At 35.0% G+C, this 27,836-nt stretch overlaps 1 protein-coding gene across 1 annotated transcript in view; it reads right to left on the bottom strand.

Annotated features, from left to right (window-relative positions):
* Nucleotides 1-3,387: 3,387 nt before the first annotated feature.
* The window catches only part of LOC134845774 (broad substrate specificity ATP-binding cassette transporter ABCG2-like), an 81,962-nt gene continuing 57,513 nt past the window's right edge, over nucleotides 3,388-27,836 (bottom strand). The window contains exons 5-17 of the mRNA XM_063862851.1: nucleotides 27,221-27,403; nucleotides 26,882-26,963; nucleotides 23,349-23,506; nucleotides 21,773-21,924; nucleotides 21,177-21,347; nucleotides 15,039-15,214; nucleotides 14,752-14,817; nucleotides 14,247-14,428; nucleotides 9,881-10,005; nucleotides 9,508-9,662; nucleotides 4,464-4,553; nucleotides 4,125-4,192; nucleotides 3,388-3,725 (exon numbers count right to left, since the gene is read on the bottom strand). Of these exons, the coding sequence (XP_063718921.1) occupies nucleotides 3,575-3,725; nucleotides 4,125-4,192; nucleotides 4,464-4,553; nucleotides 9,508-9,662; nucleotides 9,881-10,005; nucleotides 14,247-14,428; nucleotides 14,752-14,817; nucleotides 15,039-15,214; nucleotides 21,177-21,347; nucleotides 21,773-21,924; nucleotides 23,349-23,506; nucleotides 26,882-26,963; nucleotides 27,221-27,403 (1,759 nt within the window). The 3' untranslated portion in view covers nucleotides 3,388-3,574. The remainder of the gene's footprint in view (nucleotides 3,726-4,124; nucleotides 4,193-4,463; nucleotides 4,554-9,507; nucleotides 9,663-9,880; nucleotides 10,006-14,246; nucleotides 14,429-14,751; nucleotides 14,818-15,038; nucleotides 15,215-21,176; nucleotides 21,348-21,772; nucleotides 21,925-23,348; nucleotides 23,507-26,881; nucleotides 26,964-27,220; nucleotides 27,404-27,836) is intronic.

Here is a 27,836-nt window from a genome sequence, read left to right on the forward strand (position 1 = left end):
TCTTAATCAACATGTTGTCATTAAATTTTCAGTCATCTAAAGTTTCATCAATAGTTTGCCTGAATCCTAGATCCGACCCTGCGTTTGAACAAAATTATTCTTCAATTAATCAAAATATTTAATACTGTAGTCCGGAAAAAGATCATTTGATTTTCTCCGAAATGACATTTGTTTGTTTTGGGAGCCAAAAAGCGCTAGACACTACAAAAATCTCGTAGTTTCCGGACAAAAGAACCTCCCATTTCCAAGTGCTCGAAGGCAATATTTTTTTTTTCTGAAAATCAAGCAAGAGAGTTTTTTTATTTGCTTGAGTCCATTTACACGAACTGTCTGAAAGTCATTGCATAATTCATATGAGAGTGAAATCTGACGTTCGATTGCCCTATATTATCTTACAACTCAAACACAACGTTTATTTGAACCATTCTGCAAGAGTTTGTCAGAACGAAACATTGCTGACCAAAAAAAATGTTCTGAAATGTTCTTTTCAAAAACCACTAATTTGCCTCGTCATTATTATGCATGATTTCAGCGCTGATTCTATCATCACATCATAAATTGTTTAAGAGTAATGAACGTAATGAAGACTCTTTTATAGGTCTTGCTGATTTTTTAAAGTTTTTTTCTTCAGGAAAAAGTCTTAAAATATTACGTAAAATGCGCTTTTTGAGTTCAATTGAAATTCATCTGAAAAGAACGTAAATAGCATTCAAAATTAAATAATTCGAATTTCCTTCGAAAAATGGGCAAAAGGAGGCCTAATACATAAAAACGGGTGAAACGGGAAAATGGCAGAACTAAACCTCATACGTAGTTAAGCTCGTCAATTCACTTTGCTTATGCATTTTTTTTGACGGTAAGAACGGAATGATTCTTCAGCACAAAAAAATGGTGCAAATTCATAAACCTAACTATTTCAAGAGTTAAGTTTTTAATAACATGTCGTATAGTGTTATTTAGTTCAAATTGCAAGCTTTCAATCAACTGTCATACGTGGTGCTTATTAATCTATTAGCAGGTGCTGTCCTTGGAACAGTCTGTCACCCTTGGATAATCTTGATAGCACTCTTATTGTTAACTTTGCAAGATCAAATTGATTGTCTTTATTGGAATTAAATACTGCACAACAAGTCTTTTCCACAATTAATTACATGTTTCCATAATAGCAATCAATCGATATTTAAATTACAATGAGTAAACGCTCCCAAAAATCGTATCTTGTGTTCCGCACTGGCTGATTTCTTGCCTAATTTTTTGAATAAGTGAGAGGTTTTCCAATAGTTTCTTTAAATTCTCCCTGTTTTGGTAGTGTGTAGCTTGTAGTTGGTAGCATATTTGGATTGAAAAGGATCGACACAAAAAAAACTTGACTTGCAGTACAGTGCTGATTTAAATTATCCGGACAAAACGAATGAAACTTGATATTTAAAACGCTTTTTTTCTCAAGTTGGGTTGAGCTTAGACAAAAAGTGAAGAAAACCAAAGTTGCTTAGAATTTTAGCAGAACAAATTGATGTAATTTTATTTTGCGAAAATCTGGGCCAAAAATAAACCCCAAAAACTACAGTTTTCGGCTTTCATAGTCAATTAAAAAATACTTTAAAACTATTGGCTCAACTGCTGGAAAATTTTAATTTGAGCCTCTTATGTAGCTTAACAAATTTTAAGAAAATTATGATCGTCTGAGTTATTTTTATTTGATGGACAAAAATGTCAATATTACAATATAAAGTACCAATTGTTTATTTGAAAACAATTTATAGATGCTTTGTGACAATTGTTGGAGATCATACCCATCTAAAGTTTTGTTGGTCTCCATAAGAAGCTACCTTTGACATATTTTTTGCAGCAATTGAATAAAAGTTTTGGCGTAAGTTTTGATTGACTAAAAAAGCCGAATTGGTTGTTTTTGAAATTAAATTTTGGACCTGAATTATGCGAAACTAATTTATTTACATTAATTTTGCTATAATTCTAAACAAATTTTGTTTCGATCAATGTTTGTCTAAAGTCAACCCAGTGTGAGAAAAATGCGGTTTAAATATCAAATTTTATTAGTTTTGTCCGGATACTTTAACTCAACACTACACTGCTAACATTTAAACTCAACGCCATCATTTTATTCTTCTAAATTGTCCAACAATGCAAAGTCAAGAGACCAATTATCGATAATTATGTCTGCAGCTTGTATAAATATTTTCCTTGTCTCTTCAAAACAGCGTAATTTATGCCATTTACTACGGAAATATAAAGAAAAGTAAATTTTTAAGCAATTCCGTCTCTTCATTCAGTCGCAAATCCAATTTGGTGTCCCTGAGGTTTTCTCTGTGCGTTAAATATTTCAGATTTTTCTTTGAGTTGCTTCCTTCTGCTGCTATCTTTTTTAATTCATGTTCTCGCTCATTGTTTCAGTCGACGCTCTTGTATGCATCTTCGTTTTCAGTAATCGTTTGAGCGTTAACAGATAGTTAGTTTTGTTTTGAAAAGCAAAATTTTTAGGCCCTGATATCGACAAAATAGGTAGTGTTTACAATTACCTAAGGTTCTTCAAGGATAACGATTATGATTTAAATTTGCCAGAGCAAAATTACCAAAAAAAAATTGTACCGCTAGAACTCAACAATCAAGAATCTTTTCCGAAGATTCTTGATTGTTGAGTTCTAGCGGTACAATTTTTTTTTGGTAATTTTGCTCTGGCAAACTTAAATCATAATCGTTATCCTTGAAGAACCTTAGGTAATTGTAAACACTACCTATTTTGTCGATATCAGGGCCTAAAAATTTTGCTTTTCAAAACAAAATTAACTATCTGTGAAAAACCATATATCAATATCACTAAAAATTAATCTATTAAAAATAACAATTTGGTTCGAATAAGAAACGTGAAAACTACGTTTTTCTGAGAGTAATGAAAACTGCAGATCTTTCCAAGTAACTTTTGTTCCAGGAATGCATTATTTCACTAAATTTGAAAGACTTGAATCAATTCAAATTTTCAACTTCAACTTGTTACCGAGACAAGAGTCAACTATTTTGTTGAGCCAATTTTGGGAGATTTTCCTAAAGGCTCTTTTCAACTAAGTACGGCACCATCAACTTCCAAAATTTTCTGCAATATGGTTGCTAAATCAAAACGTAACTTTTTGCTCTGCTATACCTGCTGTTGAGCAGAAGCAAAATGTTGGCGCCTTACGACAACTTTTGAGCGAAGTTTTTGTGTCAAATTGATCCAAAAAATCCAAAAAAAAAATATCTTTTGTTTTTTTTTCAGTTTTGAGTAATTTTGCCTTCAGTGCTTAAAGTTTCGCCTAGATAGAGGATTCGCCTAGACGATTATCACATAATCTATTTATACTGTTAATAGAAGGAGAGAAATGCATTATATTTTTTGAGGCCGAAATACACAAAAACATACAAATCAAGAAGTATCATAATCCCATTTACATCTGAATTCGGCCTGAAAGAGTGCCCTGTGAAATCTAAATGGAGACATTAGCAAGTCGTGTGGCATCTGCCATGAACAACTTGTGAGTTATAATGATGTATTGATTGCGCATTTGTCAGTTGTGTAAGGTCATTTGAGCTTCTTGATGAGTCTGAGTCTGACGTAGGTGATGAGGAGACATCCGATCATGATGGATCCCAGCCCCACCTGGTTCTGCCAGTAGTCCCACTCAGTTGCAAACTTGATCCCCGCATCTTTCATGTACTCCTCCCCCGTTTTACTAGAAACGAACAACCATCTCAAAAAAATATATATCCAGGTGGACCCGGCTTGACTAAAATTCGCTATCTTAGAATTTTTCTTAAAAGAATCTTACACTTTCTTAAATCGGTAGTGCGCCTGAAAAATGTTTATGTCATGATAATTGCGTCCCTTAAAAGTATATGGAAGCTGGAAACACATTATATTGTCCAAAGTTTTTGGAAAGAGCATGCACACACATTAGTTGATTTGCGTTTAAGCTTTTCGAAAAGGGGGACTCAAATTTCATAAGCTATTTAGGGATCCGAATATCAAAAGAAGCAGAAAAATCAGGCCATGGATAGAATTTTTATTTTTGAAAAAAAAAACTAAAATTATCACGAAAGCGAATATTTTATTCGTTCATGGTAAATCTTACGTCAAGTTGCCAAAACCCGCGTCTTCATCTGTGAACACTTTTCCTTTCAGTTCCTGGATGCTGATTGCCTGAAGTTAAAATCAAATATTAGACACTAGTCTTAACATAAAATGAATACAATGTCTCAATCTTTGGATATTATACCTCACACTGGAATAGTCATGGATTTCATTCGTGATGTTAAAAGTGAAGTTAATTAAAGGGCAAAAATTTTAAAGTTATAGTTCCGGGGCAAAAATAATTTCAAAAGGAGAAGCCGACCATTTCTGTCCAGGGGCAGAGAAAACGGTTAATAATTACGCCAGAATATACAGTGTGGATTACCGAGATGTGACTTACTGCAATTCCGTATCTGATGCAGCTGAGGTACTGGAGATACTTGAATGGAAAGGGGATATTGTCCACGTCAATGTAGAAACCGCCGAACATCTGAAAAATGGAGCGAATAAAACAGTGTTACTCTGTATTTATGCAAAGATCATCAAAATTTTGGACCACATGAACGTTGCAGTGCAAAAAGTGGTTTAAAGACATTCATACTTCTGAAGTTTTTGTTCATTTTGTTCAAAGGTAGTGAAATTAGTGGTTGTTCGTTTCAAAATAAACTTCAAATAATTTGATGAAATTTGTCGTTCTGATTTTGTGTACGAAAAAAGATCATCTCTACTTCCAACTCCATGAGTGGGAGAAGCCAGTGGCGGATCTAAGATTTTCTCGAGGGGAGGGGGCCGTCCCCCCCCCCCCCCCCCCACCTAAATCTGTCCCTGGTAGAAGCAACAATTGTTGTTTCGACTTTTGAAGAAAACAAAATATTTATGCGTGGTGAGGATTTTTCATTTAGTGAACTTTCGGCGATCGAAATAATAGTTTGTAACGAAAATTTTTTATTCCCAAATGAAGATTTTGACTCCCCAAAATCCAATTTAAAACAATATTTTTCCTCCAATCATTTTTTGCAAAGTTTTGGGAGTTCAAAAATTGCCAGTATGGCCATGCTCTGGACTAATTTATGCGCGCTGTAAATATTTTATGCATAATCTGAAAGCATAATGCGAATTATTTATGCGTGGCGAATTATCCCGCACAACAAAATCGTTCGTAGTTGAATTGAGAGTAGCTAATTGGTCGTAAAATTTTGTACGATTCAAATTATTCTACTCGATTTTTGATATTGTCAATAATTTTTCAATATTTCAATAATTTTTTCTACCAAAAAGTATTCAATATGGATTATAAGGCAGTCGGAAAGATCAGGCCATTGCCTTGATATATGAGCAGTCTTGTTTCTGTTAATTTTTAGAAGAAAACGAACCACTCACAAATTACGAGGGATGACCTCCCCTCAAGCAACTGCTTTTCCTACATTTTCATTCATTAAGTGTATGAAAAAGTTATTATTATACAATTCTCAAATTAATTTTAAAAACTGTTCTGAAGACTTAAATAAGTTTTTCCTCTATTCGACGACTTTGAATCTTTCTGATCATCACAAATTTATTTCGTTTTTGGAATCAGAAAAACTCTGTTTAAGCATTTGTCATGAAAGACAATTGTATGAAAACAAAATAAAGGTTAACATATGTTCTCTATTCTTTGTTCGCAAATTTATCTGCTCAACTAAACATTTCAGAAATAAAAAACACTTTTGCTTAAATTTTTTGCCTAAAAGGTAGTTGAGGTTGAATTTACACAGATTATCCAAAATTCACATCATTGAATTTTTTTTTATCCCATAGTTAAAATTTTTGGTTTTTTATCTTCAGATAAACTTAAATCTGTAACAAAACACGCCTCTAATTGCATCTATTAAATTTCAACTATTAATTAGAAGCTTTCTATTGCATTTTTTGGTATTTACTTTCTGCGTTTTTTGGATAAGAAAATCCTTGGTCCTGTAATTTAAAAAATAACAAATTTTCAAAGCGTTTCTCAAAAAGTTCGACGACTTTGAATCTTTCTGATCATCACAAATTTATTTCGTTTTTGGAATCAGAAAAACTCTGTTTAAGCATTTGTCATGAAAGACAATTGTAGGAAAACAAAATAAAGGTTAACATATGTTCTCTATTCTTTGTTCGCAAATTTATCTGCTCAACTAAACATTTCAGAAATAAAAAACACTTTTGCTTAAATTTTTTGCCTAAAAGGTAGTTGAGGTTGAATTTACACAGATTATCCAAAATTCACATCATTGAATTTTTTTTTATCCCATAGTTAAAATTTTTGGTTTTTTATCTTCAGATAAACTTAAATCTGTAACAAAACACGCCTCTAATTTCATCTATTAAATTTCAACTATTAATTAGAAGCTTTCTATTGCATTTTTTGGTATTTACTTTCTGCGTTTTTTGGATAAGAAAATCCTTGGTCATTCTCATGAAAAAATGATATAATAAGCAGTCTTTTATTCATGAAGTGCAAATGACTAGTTTTTGTTGACAAACAAAAAACACAAAAACTTTTTGAGAAACGCTTTGAAAATTTGTTATTTTTTAAATTACTACAAATGACTAGTTTTTGTTGACAAACAAAAAACACAAAAACTTTTTGAGAAACGCTTTGAAAATTTGTTATTTTTTAAATTGTTAATTTAAAAAATAACAAATTTTCAAAGCGTTTCTCAAAATGTTTTTGTGTTTTTTGTTTGTCAACAAAAACTAGTCATTTGCACTTCATGAATAAAAGACTGCTTATTATATCATTTTTTCATGAGAATCTGTAATTTTAATATTAAAAACTTCAGCAATTAAGTTCAAAAGGTACACCCGATATTTTTGGTCAAAATTGGTAAACATTATTTTCTGACAATAGATTGACAGGTACTACGTATTTTTTTTGTATTTGCTGCATGGTAACGCTAATAGTTTTTACAGCATCTTTGAATTTTAACCAAAATATATTCGGTCATCGCTGTATATACTAGAAAGAGAAGGAATTTCAAAAAAAATTTACAATGAAAATCATGTTCTTTCGTGTTCTAAGGGAGATTTGATTTCAATGAATTTTCCCTTCTGATCCATAATTTTTGAGCATTTTAATGCCCATTTATCTAATTTTAAAAAACTAGATGAACTAGATTTTTAATTTTGAAAATAGAAAAGAAGAATATTTCCTCCGTTCTTTGCGAAAATAAATTAAACTACAAAAAACAATATCAAGACAAGTTTTGTTGCATCGGTTATCACTGAGAGAGGTTTGTTTTTCAAAATATTTTTTCCAGTGATAGCGCTTTCATAGGACTCTGTTTCCTCCGAGCAACCTTTGAGGTTCTTGAAACAGCCGGCAAATTGACCCTGGAAAGTTTTTGTTACCAATCTTTCGAGATTTATCGGAACTAATAGCTCAACAAAATTGAACAAAGATTATTGATTAGTTTTTTTTCTTAATCTCTATTAACTTTTATAAGTAAGTAAGTCTCCTAATCAAATTATTGATGAGGACATCAAGGAAAACATTTTGCTCTGACAATTTAACAAATTTGGTGAGGATCTATGGCCTTTATTAGTTTTAGGCTTTTCAGGGAAAGTTCAAATCAATGGTAACTCGAATGTGGTATTCTAGCAAACTACTTTAAGTCGTGCTTCTAATCTCCAAAAGCAAGTTTTAAAAAAGATAGCCGTTTATTGTGCAGGTAGCACAAAATGCTCCGACCATAGTCTTAAGAAAATACTTTTTTTTCAAATTAGTGTCACTTTTTCTGTGCGGTGTGAAAAAAAAAAATTGACCAAAAAATAGAAACTAAGCCAATTCGACAGTCATAGTCAAAAAAGCCAATTGGAAAACAGTTTTTGTAGAAAATGGCTGGAAAACGAACAAAAATTGTAAACACAACTTTTTGCTGACTTTTTGAAATTTTTGAATCCCAAAATGGCGCCAAAAACATTAAAAACTAGCTCGAGTAAAACTAATTTTTCACGGCTTAATTTGAGCCTAAGCAAACTTCAGTGCTGATATAAATTATCCGGACAAAACGAATTAAACTTGAAATTTAAAACGCGTTTTTCTCAAAAGTGTTGGATTTTGGACAGAAAACCAATCTTTTTTAAAATTTTAACAGAATTGAAACGGTGCAATTTGTTTTGCAAAATTCGGGGCTAAAATTTAACCCAAAACTGATCAATTGTGGCTTCGTTCAATCAATCAAAAATACTCAAAACATATTTGTTCATTTACTTACAAAACTATATTACTGCAAGCATCTTATGTAGCCCAACAAATTTTACGAAGGGTATAGTCTCGCAAAAGGTTTTTTAAATGTTTTTATTTGAAAAATTGCTGCTTTACTTAGTAAATTTTGTTGGGGTATACAAGAGGCTTGCAGTGATATGGGTTTTCACAGTAAATGAACAAATAGGTGTGGAGTAATTTTTTGATTGACTAAGCAAAGCCAAAAACGATAGTTTTTGGGGGTCAACTTTTAGCCCTGAATTTTGCAGAACAATTCTCACCATATTAATTCTGTTAAATTTCTAGGCAAGTTTTGTCTTCTTATCTTTTTGTCTAAAATCAACCCACTTTGAGAAAAACGCGTTTTAACTTTCAAGTTTCATTAGTTTTGTCCAGATAATTTAAATCAACACGGTATGGTAAGCCTTCACGCTCACCTTGTTAGCTCGAAATTAGACTAAAAATCAAAAAATTGAAACCGGTTTTCCTGAACCTGAGAAAACTTTTCAATATTTTTAAATGTCGTTTGCATCACGACTGAAAGGAATTTAATATGATTGTTCACTCGACTCATTCCGATGATTATTTTTGGTAGCTGATTTTGCGTGGAAAACAAAAAAAAATGATCGGAACAAACAGTTATTGGAAAAAATGGTCTGAATATCTGATCTTTGCTTTTTTGAAGTTTTTGAAGCCTGAATTCTAAGTATTTACCTCCCAATCAACATGGCTATTACCTCAAATGGAAGAACCATGGGCGGATCTAGGATTTTCTCGAGAGGGGGCGGATTTTCAAAAAAATTTCAAAAATTTCGACGTCCTTTTTTTTGGTCGACTAAATTGATTTTTTGAGCTTTTCTAAAGCAATAAAAAGACGTTGTTTTGGCCAATTTGTCTGCGCCGCAGGCAAATTTTTGAGAAACAGGCCAAAAAAAGCGTTTTTAGGCACTTTTTGGAAAATGTTCACCAAAAAATCGCGTTTTTTTTGGCGCTCGCTCCCGTTCAAAGTTAGTGTATTTTGGCACCAAAAGCGCCTTCAGAAAAACTTTAGAGTCGGTAGGCCAAAAATAGATTTCTTAAAAAGTAAAAAGTACTAAAGGGGGACCCTTTCGGTCAGCAGGGGGTCGAATCCCTGAGGGGGGGGGGGGGCGTAGAAAAAAAGCAGCTGCAGATTGTGGCTAGAAATAGAAAATGGGATGTGTAGTGTGTTGTGTACCAGCATGAGTACGAATGTGGTGGTGACGGACAGGATGGCCACTGGGATGACGTTGAAGGTGGCACTGACTGCCAGTCCCGCGGAGCAGCCGGCCAGAGCGACCAGACACGCAGTCAATATGTAGAGGAAGAAGGCTGTCACGTCCGTCTTCATGCCTATGCAATCAACACAACATACGCCATCAGTTGATACGGGTCCAAAACGTCCCTCAGAGTACTGGGTGTGTCGGAGTTATGATGCGTGAATGCTTTCTGCTACAGGTACATTGGTGGGTAGGGGGACTTTTCAGTTGTTTTAGCGATGGGTGGTGGTGGGTGAGCGTAGGGGTTTTACAGTTTTGAGGGGGGGGGGGGGAGAGGGGGGTTCGTTTTACCTGTCATCCAGTAGAGCAGTGTGGCAAATATGACTGTGGGTATGGTTCGGAGGGGGATGACGTCACAGAGGAACTTGGACAGGAAGTAGGAGGAGATTCGGTAGAACCCATTAGCACTCTCATGTCTAAATTAAACCAATCAGACTTCATCACAAAAAATATACTCACCAACACTACCCCAGAACAGAACATAACTCGAGTCTTGTTTTGAAAATAAAAATTTTGAAAGTAAAAAATTTCGATGTGCTGAACTGTTGAATTTACCTTTCATAAGCTATTAGTTATCAGAAGCGAATGACAGGGTCGGGGGGGGGGGGGGGGTCGGGGAGGGGTAAAAACCAAAATAGCGATAATGAGTTAAGACATGTAAGACATGGTAAGCTATTTACACTTTCGATAGCAAGTGTGTTGCAATCGAGTACCAGACTTTTTCGACCGCTGGTTCACCGATTTCACCACGTGGCGTCATATTAGCTGTACATATGAGTCCTATTAGTTTTGTTCAATAGTCTATCAATTAATTACACTGTGGATTGCTTGATTATCTTTTTCAAATAAATTTGCGGTAAATTAATTTAAATGAACTTTTTCGACTTCTTGACTCTGTTCCTTTCGGTTTAGTTTTTCTCGGCTTAATTTTTTATTTTCTTGCGCGCTAAGTTTCTTAGTTGAATACTATTGATAGAGGGTTGAACGCTAAATAGTTTTTCAATAATAGAGTTTTTTATTATTTTTTTTTCATTGAAATTTCTTTGGCTAAGCTTGTCGGCTTTGATGCTCACCGTTTTTTCAATATTTCCATATCAGTTTCATAACATAAATGAGAGTAAATAAACCAGTCGAAGTATAAACCAGTGGAAAATGCGCGGAGCATTTAAGCCAGTTTTATATACCACCAAACAAACAGCTCAGCGTAATATACCTTTTCAATCGTTTCTAAATTTTGTTTTGGAAATGCAGTTTTTAGTTCTTGTCTTTTGGATTTTCTGCAGTTTTTTCAAATTCTTTCTACAGTTTTTTCAGATGCTAGCCCGTACCGAACAGAAGCTGTTTTTCTAGATAGAAATTCTATGTAGATTATCTAGCCTAGTTTTCTCGTATTTTCCGTGCAGACGTGATCTTTTATTCCCTAGTCTTAGAAACAAACAGTTTCTGGAAAAAAATAACCAGAAATCTGTTCTTTGCTCAACCGCAACGAGATAAACATGCTTCGAGTATACACAATAGCAGTAGCGAATACAATGCAAACTTACACTTGTTATAACATTGTTATTCTCCTAAAACTACTCAACTTTTTCAAGGGATGTAGACTAGTGGATAGAGCAAATGTCTAGCAATCAGAAGTTCGTGGGTTCGAGCCCAACCAGAAGAGTTTTTTCTAACTAGAAATAGCCTAGATTTGGCTAATTTCTGATCAGAATTAGGATGAGAAATAAAGTATTTCAAAAAAACTTTCAGAACAGAAATAGGATTAGATACAAAGTATTTCAGGTCAGAAATAAAGAATATTCTCGGTACGGGAGGATATAACCATTGTTTTACCTGTTATGAGAATAAAGCAAAATTATTGAGGTGGGTGGATAATGAAAATGATACTTTTAAAGGAAATACACCGCAAAGTAGCTGTTATGCACAATAAATTTCATGATTTCTTGCGCTTTTTTGTGGTATCATTTGTTCTTAATATAATGATAATTTTGGTTTTGAATTCTTTGATCAACTTTCTAGTTTATCTGAATGCACGTTTATAAAAAAAAAAACAATTTTTAAATTGTCTTTTTTCATGTTTCACCAATAGTGCGGAGCTCCAATTGTTCTCTGAAATGACGTTATAATCAAGTAAATTGGTCGCCTCGAATTGGAACCAGTTCAAAACAAGTATTAAAATTAATTATCACTTGTTTTGATTTTTATCGCTATGAAATATATATAACTAACCAATCGTGATCCTTTTTTTAACACTTACTCTAAATTGTACAGCTGAAACTATTCATAATTTCAACAGGAGAAAACATAATACAGATTAGAAATCAGTTGCTTCTTTCTCTCACCTCGCAAGAATACCAGTATACACTAGATCTATTGAGACTAGGAAATATAAGAGTAAGACTAGGATTGGTATTGAAATGAGAAATTGCACGAATCCATCCGGCCAAAAATAAGATAGCGTGACGAGCAGGCGGCGTACCTTTATCCAAAGTTAACCCATGAGAAGGCCTTTCCGGACTCAAACTCATCTGATGCGAGCAGAGCGTCTCTAGCAGACCTAATACTATTTTAGCTGTAAAAAAAACCAAAACAAAGCAAACAAAATAAAAATTTTCACGTCTCAATAAGTCTTATCCAGCCGAGCCAATACTAAAGACAAAACCGGGTTACAACAAAACACGATAAAGCGAAAACCTGCATTGCAAAGCGAAAAAACAGATGAGGATGACAAAATTTGAAATCTAATTATGCAATAAATCTTAATACATATTATATGATCTGCATTAAATATAGCCTCAACTTTGATTTAAAAAGCAATATAATTCGATTATTAAACAAAAAGGATACTTGACTTTAATACTATACTATACTTGAATACTAAAATGTCGAAAAAAACTTTGTCTATCTTAAAAACAACAATCTGCAGTAAACTTTTCTAAAACTTATTTTTCAAATTCATAAGTTCATCAAAAACACAAAAATAAAAACAATTGATCGAAAATTGATTGTTGTTAGTTTGGCGAAGATTCCTTGATTCTCGAGGATTATCATCATTTTTTAAGACAAACGATCAAAATTTTCATAACTAACTTTCTCAAAATCAAAATCATCAAGACTTTTCTTGGATCTCTGACCGTTTTGAAAATTTTAAATTTATTCCACTTGTATAATTATCAAGGCTTCTCCTTAATTTTAAATTTTAAACCTTAAGTTTAAAATACCTGAGCCAGATAATCAAAGCTTCTATTTGGATCTTTCGTCTTAAATCTTTGTTGATAAATTTTTTACTTAATCTTTTCCTAAAATCAAATAAATAATCAAACACAAACTATTTTTTTTTCAAAGTCACAAGCATAGAATAATAGACAAAAAACCTGACACAAAAGAAAGACAGGGTTACGAAATTATGAAAAAGACGAGACTCTACTCAAGAGACACTCACGAGAATACTCCGACTAGCCTCGAAGAACGTCCTATAGAATGCTCTATAGCCGGCCTCACCAACCGCGCTAGAAAACATGCTAAGAAAACCACGACACAACTTTTATTAGGACTGGCTCTAGTTTGAGCAACTCTTTAAAATAACCGAACTAATCAAAAGGCTATTTACTATTAAAATCATAACTAAAACTAAATCACTAAAGTGCAGATATATATAACGTAAGATTTCCTAGAGCAAAAGAAACGAGCAGTAAACGGGAAATGAAAAATCGACGCCATTTCGACTATGGAATAGCAAATCTATTGATTTTTCTTGCTGCAGTCACAACTCTCACAGGATATAAAGTATGGAGCCGAAATCGCAGCAAAGGTATCCATTGAAAAAGAATAGTAGTCAACTCGAGGTTTAAACTCAAACATACGTTTTCTTATCACTTGGCGCTTCAATCAGAGAACTCAACCCTTTATCTCGCTACTCAATCAATACGAACGAAAAAATGAGAATGCACATGGTCTAGCTCCATTTTTGAAATCGACACTTCAATAACACACATCTGCAAGTTCATCAGGATCTTTTTGGATTCACAACAATTTCTCAATCTCAATCAATGTTATCGGATTTACTTCGCTGACACAATCAATCTACACTCTCCTAAAATAATCTTGAAAATCCATCCATCTTCCACAAAAAAAAACTTTGATTCAAAAAATTTCCTAAGCCCTGGATGGGTGGAACCAGTTTGAAACAAGTATTTAAAGTATTTATTATACACCTTGAAACTTATTACTATGAATTATTTATAAATAACCAATCATGATCCATTACTAACACTGACTCTAAATTGTACAGCTGAAACTTTTCATAGTTTCAGCCAGAGGAAATATAATACAGATTAGAATACACATCAGTTGCTTCTTTCTCTCCTCAATCTAGCAAAGTATCAGTATATACTAGATCTTTTGAGAGTAGGAAATAAAAGAGTGAGATTAGGATTGGAATTAGACTAAAAAGTTGCACGAATCTTTGCGGCCTAAACTAAGATAGCGTGACAAACAGACGTGTACCTTGTCCGAAATTTCTCTCTGAGAAGGCCACCCCGGCCAACTCATAACTCATGCTTTGCTAAATGTTTTTCAAACCTAGGCACACATCGAAGTAGGAGAACATATTCATTAAGACAATAATCGGAATGCGACAAGTGAACGAAAGTCTTACAAGAATAGGGATCTCTCAGTGACAAATATGGTGATGACGGCCACACCCCCAAAAAGGGAGTTGGCACAAGTGAAGAATGCCACGCCCTGTCTGTTCTGATAGCCACTCTGGGTGGACAGGTCTCCCCCCGTGTGTAGGAAGAACACGCCCCCTATGAGGCCAAACAACGTCGACACCAGAATCTGAAAATCGGCGAAAGAAATTTAAAAGCATTCTAAACACCGAAATTTAAAAAGCAAAAACTTTTCGACAAAAAACTGATTGAAATTTTGAAAATATCATCCGCTCTATTTTCTCTTTGATACGGTCATGCTTTAAAATTCTATAACGAAGATGATATTTATTTTTTTACCAAAGCCTTCTTGGAATAACATTTGAATAAAATTTTTCACTAAATAACAAAAAGAATGGAATTAGAGAAAAAAAATCATATCGAATCTTGAGAGCTACTAAAAACTATAAACACATTTTCTGTTTTCAATTAAACTACTTGCTGTTTGCTTACTTGCGAGACGACCGCGCCCGGACTTCGTTTGGTGTTCCGAAGAAGCCTCTGGCAAATGTAAAACACCTGAAATCATTACAACTCATTACCAGAAGAATTTAGGCCTGATTTTTCAATTTTCTGTAATGATACAATGACCGTTTACTATATTATCGATAGTAAAAAATAAAGATATGAAAAAAACAATCATATAGCGTTCTTCATTTAAAAAAAAATTGGAGAAATTTATTTCGGAGAAACTTTAGGAGAAAATTATTCAAGGTTTTTTTCTCATTTACTCATTTTACCTGCTGGAAAAAGTTGGCGGGGTAGTCGACCTTGAACTGGTTGAGGTTCATCTGGACTTCGTTGTTCCTCGAGAACCCCTTTTCATCCTTCAGCTGCTCAGCCAGTCGCTTGTGGTGTTTAGACTTCCCAAATGCACCAGGTAGGTCATAGTTCTTCTCAACACCCCGGTCCAAATCTGCAAAGGGACAGTGAATTTGATCAGAAACAGATTTGAGATTATTGTGAGTCATTGGCATTTCGGAGGAGTTGAGGGGGGGAGTGTAAATTATACGAAAGCGAAAAAAAGTGTAGCGCGGCTTATGTCCGCAACTTATGTCGCAACCGAATTGGTGCGCGGAAATGTCCATCACGCGATCGAAATCTTCACTTGAGCCATGTTTGAGTCGCACAAAGAAGTCGCAACATAGTTCGCACAAAGTCGCAACATAGCTCAAAATGGTCGCGCAAAGTCGCAATCATGCGTCGCGCAAATTCAGTACTTAAAATGTACAAAAATAAAACATGAATAGCGCAAATTTTTTCAAACACAGTTTTTGTTGTTCTAATTTGAAAAATTAAAAACTCAAGAAAAGCCTTGCATCTGAGTGATGCAGTGAGCAACAGTCACCCGAGAAGATTTGTTAAACGGTTAAACGCAGACTGTGAGTTTCAACTGGCCCCATTATAATTTTGAAACTAAGAAATGATACAATAAATAGAAAAAATTGCATGTATTAGTTATAAGTTAGATGTTTTGTTACGGAGGCGGAGCAATTAGCAGAATATTCCGAGTGTAGGATGGGTCCAAGAGTAGAAAAATAGAAAAAAGTTGAATTTTATTGGTTTATACGGGCTAATCGATAAAACAATTATTAGAATCGTCAAAAATTACCAAGAAAACGAATAAATTATGCATGAATTGAATAATTTCACTAAGTTTTTTGTGATATATTTTATTCAAATTCATGATTAAATTACTCAAATTATGCACAAAAAATGTTCATTGCTTTGGTATAATAAACATTTCTGATAATTAATTCACAGATTAGCAGATAAATAATGATATTTTTCTGTTTTTCTGCTCTTGGACCCATTTTGCTCTTAGACCATTCTGCTTATTGACTGGCCACCGTTTGTTAAAAACTTAAAACAAAGACGGAAGCAATATTGTGCCATCTAAATTTTTACAAAACAAGTGTTTACTACTATAAACTCAAGTTTCCCTGAAGTTTTTTTGCCTTTGTTGTGGTCAAACTTTGTCTTAAAATTTCACATTAGAAGCCTTAATTATCTTTTCACTTGTTATTACAGACATATTTGAGACCTAGTAGTGTTATATAGGCATTACAAGGCCAAACTGTGTATTTAATGAGTTTTCAGCAGATTCCGCAATAGACTTATAAACATTTGTTGCGGATTCCAAAGCTATTTTTCATTGATCTTCTTTGTTGTTTTGGATTTCACGGACAATTTTGCAGAATCCAAAACAATTTTTGAAATCCACAAAAACATAATAAAATATGGGTTTAGTAAATTCAAGTTGTCGTGGCATCCTCAACTGTAAAATGAATCCGCAAAGTGAAAGCGGAATCCACAAATTATAAGCGTAATATTTTGCTATCTTTTTTTAAATTAAGTTTTAAAAATAACACTTTTTTTTAATAAGTTTTAATAAAATCAAATTTCAAGAAATGTTCATGTTTTTGATCTGGTAAAACTTTGCCACACAATTCAACTTGAAAAGCAACAGTGATTTAGTTTTGGTTTTTAAGTTATTCGAGGCTTAATTGCGTAGTAAATTGCGCAAAGTAGCTAATAATTTGAGCAAACATAAAAAATAAGTCGCACTAAATAGCAGAGTACTATTATACTCACTTTGAGTCGCGATGGTAGCAGCACATCCGTTTTCAGACATGATGGTGGCAATCAAACTTGTTTTAAGCACAATGATCGCCTCAAAAATCCCCGGCCTCGGCCTGGGAGAGTTAAAATCTGTTTTGAGCCTAAATCTGTTTGAAAAAAAAGAAAAAAATCAGTTGACAAAAAAATAGTTTCCAAGAGCAAATTTTTAATTCAGTTTCGTGAAATGGGTATCATGTCATTTTTGACCACTAAAATTCTGATCAAATTGTTCAATTTCAGTCGCTTTGTTTTAGCGTTGAACTCTTAAAATACTTCATACTCAAATTTTTGGCCAAGATAAATAGAGTTTCATAATCAGAAGTTATTATTTGGGACTCAAAATTGAAAGCAAATACTTCAATCAGCAAAAATTGTCAACAACATGTCGTTTTTTTTACCTCTCAATTTTTGTGGGGCAAGGTAAGCAGAGTTTTCTAATGAAAAAATTTTACTTTTGGGAAAATAGGAACGCATATTTGACGAATATCTTACCGCATTCATAACTGCACTGACAAACTTGAGATAAAAATTAATAATCAATTTAAATGCGTTTTTGCAAGATATTGAATATTATCCATATCTCACTTTGTTTCAAAACTTGAGTAATTTTTTATACTCGAAAAAAATCTCAAGGAGAGTTACAGAAAGTAAGAGTCAGTCGAGGAGAGTTTCTTTCCGCAAAATTTTGCGTTTGAGAAATTACGTTTAAATTGTGCAAAAACGAAGGGTTCCCACAGTTATGGGAAGAACAACTATTTAATTTTTTGAAATGTATTTTTCGTTATCAACGTTCTAGGCTCAATGTTGTTAGACAAATACCATGAAATGAAAAGTATCAAATAAGAAAAAATCATTTTAAGTGCAGAAAACGTAGATAAGTGTTATCTTCATAGCGTATTTTCAGGCCAAACATCAAAACGAAAATCAATTAAAAGCTTATTAAAATTAAAATTTTCTATTTTTTTTAACTCACTAAACTTTTATTTCCAATATTTTTTATATTGTTTGAAGATCTAGAAAATAGAAACGTAATTTAAATAGAACAAGTATACAAAAAATATTTAAAATTCGATTTAAATCGATTTTATTTGATTTTTTTTGTTACTCAAATCTGTAGAAAATTGAAGCCAAAACTTTGACAAAAAGGATTTAATTCGATTTTTAAGCTAAATTTAAAAAAATTATTTTGAGCTATATTTTAGTATTAAAATAAATAGAATCAAACCTCTGCTACAAAATCTGCATAAAATCGATTGCAATCCAATTTTAGTCAGTGCGGGTAGGAACTTATTATCATTCATGCTGTTGGGATATTGCAATCAAACTTAAAGTAAACATAACTGCACTGTCCGCTCGGTAGTAGCACTTGGTTTAAGTAAAATTTTCAAAAAAATTGAAAATTTATAAGAGCTTCAGGTGTTTTAAGCTATTAAAAGACCGAGTAGACCTAAATAAAAAAACGAGCCACCAATTAACAAAGTCAAACGCGAAGTTATTATGAAATTCAGTAAAAAAAAAGCTGAGAAGTTTGTCTGCAGATGTAACTAAGAGTGAACAAGGAAAACAGCGTGAGCACAGAATCTTCCGATTACCACATTTAAATTTTAAAAAATCATTGCAAATATAACTTTCTTGATTTCATTATAGTAGGGGCTATCAAATAGGTATGGCTATTTTTAGTAAGGCTTGTAAATAAGGTAAAAAAAACAACAAAAGAACAGATAAATATAGCAAAAACAAATACAAAATTGGAGTAAAAGTAAATTGAATGTAAATAAAATTGAGCTACCAGTGTCACCAAATTTCGTGAAATTTGACCTGAAACTTTAGTGAAGACAATTTATAAACGCACAAAAAAATACGAGCTGTTCGGCTATTTACTATAGGGTGAACCACTAATGTGCCCCTGGTTAACTTCTACATGCAATTGTGTTTGGCTATTTTTTGGGCGGGGTAATGTTGACTCGCCTTCAAACAACGAGCACGGATCATGATGGGCCTCAATTGAGAGGTGGATACGTAACTATTTCACCACTACTCCCAAAAACCGGAAAAGGACCGACCAGTTTTTCTCGACTCAGAGACAAATTTTTACACTTGCGAGAGCAAGTGTCTTGTAATCGGGAACTAGACATTTTACAATAAACTGAAATTGCTTTTTTGTTTAACCCTAACAAACTCCAGCTTCCTTCCCACAAGGCCTGTGGGTAACGCGGTTACTTCTGCATCCTGATGTCTGAGGTTTGAGTCCCGACAGGACCTTGATTTTAAGTATGCGTGGAATGGAAAATTTTGTTCCCGTAAAAAATCGATGCCTGTTCAAGATTGGCGATTTGGTTCCACATGAAGGTATTTTTTTTGTTCTGTAAGGGAGTGTCAAGGTAGTTGCAAGTGTTGATGCTTGTAGTTTCAAGGTGAACTTGAAACTTTTAAGCGTTTTTTAAAATCAATTTCTTCTTTCGGCCCAACTGGTGCCTGCTAAAATGTTGTCGGCTTTGTTTCCGCTTCGTATGTTTTTTTTTCTGTTGCCAAAATAAATTTCAAATACCTACTTGGCTTATTTGCCTAGAATTCATGTTTGATAAAAACAAGTGTTGTAAAAATGTATGGGGTTGGGTTTTTTCTAATTTATATTTATAGACGCTTTAAAAATGTTTTTCAAAAACTACCCTATCGATTTCAAAAAGAAGCATCGATATAAAAATCACTATCCTGTGTGCTTGCATGATCCCCCAGTCTTATATCACCTTTTCCGATTGTCTACAACTTTTGGAAAAGTCTGTGCGGGAACATTTGACCCATATCGCAGAAACTACCCTCCCAAATCTACTTTTGTGTTCAATCCAGAAAATTGGTTCTGGGAAGTTCCTTTGTATATGCGCCTACGCCCAAACTTTTATACTAAAAGAGTTTTCCCTCGGAAATGTCAAATCTTTAAATTTTTTAAAATGTTTTATGAGTTTTTGAAGTTTCCCGAAAACTACCATCCCAAATCTAATATTTTGTTTCAATCGAAACAACAGGTTCTGTGAAACTCCCCTGCATAATCGACTGCCACCAATTTTCTACATAATTCATTTTTTGATTTATTACTTTTGTTTGAAACTAATTGACTGTGCTCGAAAATTACGCTCCAAAATCTGAGTGTTTGCGTTCAATGCCCAAAATTGTGTACACAAAAGCAAAAAAAACTCTTGGTTATATACGTTTTGGATTTATTGACCGTTATTTACAAAATTTTAGATTTTTTTTTCTAAAACTACTTTTCCAATTCTTAAGTTTAATGTTCAATCGAGAAGCACGGTTGTGGGCATATTCCCTGCTTAGGCTAACCAGGCCTTCAGTTTGCAGAAACAAAGTTTTTGACTTTTCTGAGAAACTACTCTATCAAATCTGCGGTGAAGGGTTCAATCGAAATAACAGGTTGCGAGAATTTTTCCCGCAGAAGTAGTTACGCCTTATTTTTTTCTGAGCTAAATGTTATGTCATTTGGGAAGATTCCAACTTCTCACTTATTTTAATAGAGAAACAACTATGGTTTTGGGCAATGCTCAATACTTGAAATTTTGAAATTACTAATTTCATCCGGCATCAATAAAACAAATTCAAAAACATCAAACTGGTACCTCCAGTTTTAGCTGGGCCCGTCTCAAGTTTTGAAATCACGTTACAGGTTTTGAAATCCAAATCAAAGGGTTTCAACATGATGCAACAAATTGAACACCCGGCAATATTGAACACACCCTACGCCATAGTTCCTTCCCTTCACGTCGTGAAGTGGTCGGAACAATAAACTTACCTCCAAATTTCAATAACCCGAGCTTTTAGTTTTGCGTGAAAGCGAAACCAAACTCAAGCTCTTTTGGTTTTAGCTACTTCAGCTGGGGCAGATTTAGGTGAAGGGGGAGACGACCCTAACCTAAGGGCTTTGACCTTTACCATTTAAAAGGACCATTTAAAAGGTCCTTGTTTTACTATTTTACGATTTCTATTTTCGGCCGAACGACGCTAACAGTTGTCTAAAGGCGTTTTGGCGCAATCTAATACAGTTGCACCATTTAATTTAAAGGATTCTTGCTTAATGTTTGCCAAAAGTTTGTTCTACCTTATTGATTGTAGTTTTTATAAACTATTTCCGGTATATTTTTCTAACTGCACAATAACTTTCACAGCTGGCTTCATTTAACGATATTAAGTAATTGGAGGGGGTTTGTGATTTGGAGGGGGTGTATATTTAAAACAAAAAATGTGCGAACCAGATCGAATGGAGTAGCTCTTGCTCGTCCTCCTCATGCTATGTCGTCTCTCAGTGGTGGACTTGACCCAGCCACTCTTGTTCAGAGTCTGCAGTGGTCCCTCCCCCTCACACTCCATCAACACATCCAGGAAGAAGTCAGGGGGGTTGTTGAAGCTGTCACACGGGAACCCTATCACCCATAATACACAGTTACACTTAAGATCATTTATCCACGGGGGAAAGGACCAACACAAGAGCTGTACAGCTCATCACGGCGAACCGCTGTTGTGCCCCTGTTTAAGAAATACATGCAATTTGTTTTTTGGTTATTTTTCTGAGCTGGGTAATGTTGCTTCACCCTCAAGCAACGAGCACGAGCACAAATAGTTATAAGTTTAACAAGAACAGTAACCAGGGGCTGGGATTTTCTTGAGGGCAGATTTCGTTTAGGTCAACCCAATTCATTTTCCGAGTTCTCTCAACTCACGGTAAAGACCCTATTTTGACACAATTTTGTCAAAATAATTTTTTCAAACTTTTTTTTTTCAAATAAAAAGCTCAGCTATGTACTATAGAAAGGGGGATTTGATCAAGATCCGTTTTGAGAGGCTTTACCACACGATGCGAAGAAGTCGAGGGCTGTGTCTGCTGGTCCGTGGTATGCAGTGTGTCCCTTGGAGATGAGGTGCAGTTTGTCGAACAGTTTGAAGATGGAGTATCTCGGCTGGTGGATGGAGAAGATCACTGTGCGTCCATGCGATGCCAGTCTACACACAGATACAATGCACAATATCACCATGGCTACTGTTGAAAGACTCTTTCTAAGATATGCTATTTAAGATAGGACTCTGTGACCCCTTGCATTAACGCACCGCTCGTATGCTATTCATATAAAAACAATTTCATGATGTAGCTAGGGTTTTTTTTTATAAAGGCTACCTATTTATGTTAATTCCCGGGACGAGGAGTTCGACTTATGTTTCGACTTTAAAAATCGAGCATGTGCAAATTTGCGATGAGAAATCCGCGGCCGAGAAACAGTTTTAAGTCGAGCACAAACTCGACACATTTTCGGTCTCCAATTTTGGTCGAGTACAATCAAAACATTTTCAATGGTGCTCAAAAAAGCCAAAAAATAGATCAAGCTCAGTCAGAACGTCAGCAAATTAGTAACATAAATCAAGCACTAGCCATAAATCTAATTTTTGGAGAAAAAGTTATTCGAGTTTAAATTTAAAATTGAGCGAAAAAGTCAGCTCGAATAAAGAACGACCGTCAAAGCGCAGCATGCAGGAGCATTCAACCGAAGTGTGTTAATCGCCGAAGTTGTAAAGAGGCCCTTTCAAGATTTTGAGAACTAAGGGCTCATATAGCAAGAAAAAGGAAATTTCAGCAAAACTTCTTCAGGAGCTTTTTTAGAATCAAAATTTTAGCGCAGTTTTGTAAAACGAATCAATGCGAAATTGAAAAAAATATATTTGTTACGGTAATACGACTACTCGCATTGAAAATACTCGCAATGCACTCACCGTCGCGCGCGCAAAACCCTAGCGAGCTTCCAACAAGAGTGTAGAGGGTTAACGCCGTTTATCGCCGCTCTTTTTTTGTCATTTTTATCATATTAGGTAATTGGAAACTTTATATTCTCGGTTTAAGGTCGCCGGTTCTAAATTTCGCTCTAAATTTCGCATAAAGTCCTACCCTCTGATGGCAAGCTCGCAACACAGTGGCGCGACTGCGGCGGTGAGTATACTGCGAGTTCCCTTCTAATGCGAGTTGTCTTTTATTGCGAGGTGTCTTTTATCGCGAGTTGTCGCATTACGTATTAGTTCATATTCGAGCTTAATCTAATAATTAGGTCGAACACAGTCTTAACATAGGTCAAGTATTGTCGGAAATAGTTTGAGCAGAAAAATCATGCAAAAAAACTTCTCTCGTTGAAGAATGAGCTAAAAATTTTTATAGTAGAAGTTATTTTAGCTATAAATACTGCAAACCTGCAGTTATTGTATATTCAGTTAATCAAATTGATCAATAATTCAGAAAAAAAAATTAAAACATTCTGTGCATTCTCGAGTTAAAGTTGTCGGAACATTCTGGGCCACTTGTATAGTAACCGTATGGCTAAGATTTGCATGTCTGTCACTGCAAAAGCCTGAACACTTTATGTTTGCAAAGTTTTTGAAATTACGTTTTGAGATGGTTCATGACGTTGAATGCGGTCGTGGAGTCCAGCCCAGTCGTTGGTTCGTCCAGGAACAGCACAGTCGGCTGAGTGAGCAGCTCCACTCCAATGTTGCATCTTTTCCGCTCGCCTCCAGACACGCCCTTTATCAGGTCAGTGCCCACCTATGACACAAGGCTCACTTTGCCTAATTTCAGTAATATTTTTTTATCAAGTATGCCCTACTTTGATCAAGTATGCCAGCATATGCCAGTACAACTTCAAAATTTTAATAGTACAACTGCAGAAATTTAATAAGAAACTTACCAACCTGAAAATCATCTCAGAGGGTCGATGAACCCTCACGGACTCTCCCGTGGAATTCTTTTTAACAATAATAATCATAATAATGATAATAATAATAAAACAGGGGCTGATCTAGGATTTTCTCAAGGGGGGGTCGGATTTTCAAAAAATTTCGAAAATTTTGTCGACCTTTTTTTAGGTCGATCAAATTGATATTCTGAGCTCTCCCAAAAAACTAAAAAGACCCTGTTTTGGCCAAATTTTCTGCACCGCAGGCAAATTTTTCAAATAACAGGCCAACAAAGGCGTTTTTAGGCACTTTTTGGAAAACATTGACCAAAAAATTGTGTTTCTTTGGCGCGTCCCCCCCCCCCCCCCCCCCTCAAAATTAGTATATATTGGCGCCCCAGGCGCCTTTAGAAAAATTTTAAGGTCCGTCAGCCAAAAATGTATATCTGAAAACAGTACAATTGGGGGACCTTTTGGGTCAGCAGGCCCACCCCCCCCCCCTAAATCCGCCCCTGCCAGCATAGCTAGAATAACATAGAATAAACAGAACTCCGTTAAAATGATGTCACCAGGGTGGGCAGTGGCGTACTATTTTTCTAGTGGAGGGCGGTTTTTCGAAAAAAAAAGTGAAAGTTTTGTCGACCTTTTTTTAAGTCGAGCAAATTGATTTTCCGAGCTCTACCAAAGCACTAAAAAGACCCTGTTTTGCCCAAACTTTCTGCGCCGGAGGCAAAAATTACTAGGCAAAAATAAGCCAAAAAAGGGGTTTATAGACACTTCTTGAAACGTTTTGACAAAAAAAACGCGTTTTTTCGGCGCGCGCTAACCCCTCCCCCCCCGCTCAAATAAGGCGCTGGAGGCGCCTTTAAAAAAATTGTAGAGTACGTCACCAAGAATAGATGTTTGAAAATAGTACAAAGAGGGACCTATGGGTCGGCAGAGTTTTTAAGCTTTTTTTGAAAATTTTGACCTAAAATTGCGTGTTTTCGGCACGCGCTCGCCCCTCATAGTTAGTTATATTGGCATTGAAGGCGGACTTCGGTTTTTTTGCGGATTCCATTTACCCATAAATATATCTGTAATAGGGCGTTTAAATTTATATCTTTTGTTTAATCAATTAATAAGAAAGATGTAGAACCATATTTTCAAACAAAAAAAACTGCCCTCAAGATTTGATTTCACTTTCGACTCATCTCAAGTACTGCCCTCTTGAATTTACTAGAATCGGAAACTACTATATCAGTAGTTGGGATTAATGGACTCCCAATTACTCGCCAGTATTCGGGATTGATGCAATCCAAAATACTGGCCTAACTTGGCGATATGCTGTGCGTTATGTTTCCAAAACACAATTTATTCGGTGTTGTATTTATTCGACGTTGTGTTTCCGAAACCAGAATTTCGAATTGATGCAATCCCAAATACTGACTTAATTCGGCGATATGCTGTGCGTTGTCTTTCCAAACACTCTCAACCCAATGACTTCGAATATTGATTTTATTCGGTGTTGTGTTTCCAAAAAACTAAAAGCTGTCATCCACCGATATAGTTAACCAATGCTTTGAGATTTGATCATTGATTCCGCTGAAAATGATTAAGGCTTTGCTTTTAAGTTTTTGATTACTATAAATAAGAAATCCAGCTCTATCTTTTAATTGTTCAAATGCAAGTTCAGTCATAGAAAAAAATCGGAATCCACTTATAGTTTGAGGAATCCGCTTACATTTGCGGATTCCGCATTCAAAATTTAAAAGTTGGGATTAATGGACTTCCAATTACTCGCCAGTATTTGGGATTGATGCAATCCCAAAAACTGGCCTAACTTGGTGATATGCTGTGCGTTATGTTTCCAAAACACAATTTATTCGGTGTTGTATTTATTCGGCAATGTGTTTCCGAAACCAGAATTTCGAATTGATGCAATCCCAAATACTGACTTAATTCGGTGATATGCTGTGCGTTGTCTTTCCAAACACTCTCAACCCAATGACTTCGAATATTGATTTTATTCGGTGTTGTGTTTCCAAAAAAACTAAAAGCTGTCATCCACCGATATAGTTAACCAATGCTTTGAGATTTGATCATTGATTCCGCTGAAAATGATTAAGTCTTTGCTTTTAAGTTTTTGATTACTATAGATAAGAAATCCAGCTCTATCTTGTATAGTACCAACTATTTTTTTAGTGGATGGCAGTTTTTCGAAAAAAAAAAGTGAAATTTTGTCGACCTTTTTTTAAGTCGAGCAAATTGATTTTCCGAGCTCTACCAAAGCACTAAAAAGACCCTGTTTTGCCCAAACGTTCTGCGCCGGAGGCAAAATTTTATAGGCAAAAGTAAGCCAAAAAAGGGGTTTATAGACACTTCTTGAAACGTTTTGACAAAAAAAACGCGTTTTTTCGGCGCGCGCTAACCACTAGAAATTCTTTCTGGATTCCGCATACAAATTTAAAATCTGCAAGTGCATTTTCCACTTGCACTTGCAGATTCCAGTTACATTTTGTGGAATCCACTTGCAGCTGCGGAATCCAGAACAGCTAGCTATATTCACTTGTTGTGGAATCCGCGACACAACTAATAAGCCGACAAATTTTACGTTGCAGGTATTTGTATGCGGAGTCCACGGAATTTATTTAAGTGGAACCCACTTGCACTTTGGAATATGTTTAAAGATTTGTCTATGGAATCCAGGAACATAGAGACACAAAACTGTACGCCTCTCCAGTGCACTATTTGGCCTCATAATGATATTTTTGATCAAAAAATGAGCTCTTTTGGCGAGCCCTGCTTCCCCACACAAAGATAGCTATGTTGGCACCAAATACATTTTTAAACATGTTTAGGCTCAATCCTTCGATCAAAAATAGATGGAATGAGCCCTTTAGCTGGGCAAAAGGTAAGCGTCAGCCACACTAGAATTTACATAAAGGGTAGACGTCTGCGTACCCGAAATCCGCACTGGTTTCGAGTATGTTATCATATTAAGTCACCCTCAGCGGTGTAATTCAGGCTTAAAAACTACAGAATACTGAACAACAGCTCTTTTACGTTCTGCGCGTTTTCCTTCGCCTCTTTTCCTTCGAAAAAATACAAATTTGAAAATTTAAAAAAGTAATTTTGTTTTTCACACTTGATATTTGTGAAAATGTAAAATGATATCAGTCCACAATGATATTTGACCTCACTACTAGCGCAGCAATAAATTATTCTTGTTCAATTAACTTTTTTATATACTTCTTCGCTCATACCAGAGTGTCGGCGCATTTGTCCAGTGCTAAGTCAAGCAGTACTTGCTCCACTCTTTCCTCAATTTCCAGACGCTGCTGGCCTCTAAACAAAATAAGAGTTGATTTTCAAATAGGTGGTCAATTTTCTTCAGTTTCCTGTTGACGATTTTATTGTAGCCCTCTAAATCTAAAGGGCCGCATGTTTACCAGGTATAAAAAATTTTCCGTAGATTAATCAAATTTTACCAACAATTTTTCTATTTTTCTACTATTGTTGTCCACTTCTTATCAGAGAATTCTTTTGAAAATATAATTGCTTATCTTTTTACTAAATCAGTTGGAAATTAAATCGAGTTCCACCTTAGTCGTAGCTTGGCGCTGAATGTAAGGTTCTCTTTGACTGTGAGGGTGCCCAACACGACGTCATCTTGAACCACATAACAGGAGATGAGTTTGAAGTCCTTCGGTAGAGCCTGACCCTCCAGCAGAATCATCCCAGTCATCCCCTCTGGGTCCTTGCGCATTGCCAGCAAGTCCAGAAGGCTGAAAAAATATCTATCAGTTTTAGGGGAGCAGTGGTGAAGTGGTTACGTCTCCGCCTCTCAATCGAAAGGTCGGATGTTCGCGGCCCACCATGATCCGTGCTCGTTGCTTGAGGGTGAGGCAACATTACCCAGCCCAGAAAAATAACTTAAGAAAATACATGTATTTCTTTAGCAGGGGCACAACAGCTGTTCACCGTGATGAGCTGTACAGCTCGATTGCTGGTCCTATCCCTCGTGGATAAATGATCTTAAATTGGAAGCAAAAAATCATATATGTTCTCATAAAAGATACGCTCTTTATAATAGATAGTAAAAATTGCCTTTTATTGCCAGGTTTGAGACTTTATAAGGTTTGATACGCTCTATGTACTAGATAGTAAAAATCTCATTTTATTGCGAGGTTTGAGACTTTATAAATTGCCTTTTATTGT

Source organism: Symsagittifera roscoffensis, chromosome 5 (assembly GCF_963678635.1).
Source record: "Symsagittifera roscoffensis chromosome 5, txSymRosc1.1, whole genome shotgun sequence".
Taxonomy (NCBI): Eukaryota; Metazoa; Xenacoelomorpha; order Acoela; family Convolutidae; genus Symsagittifera; species Symsagittifera roscoffensis.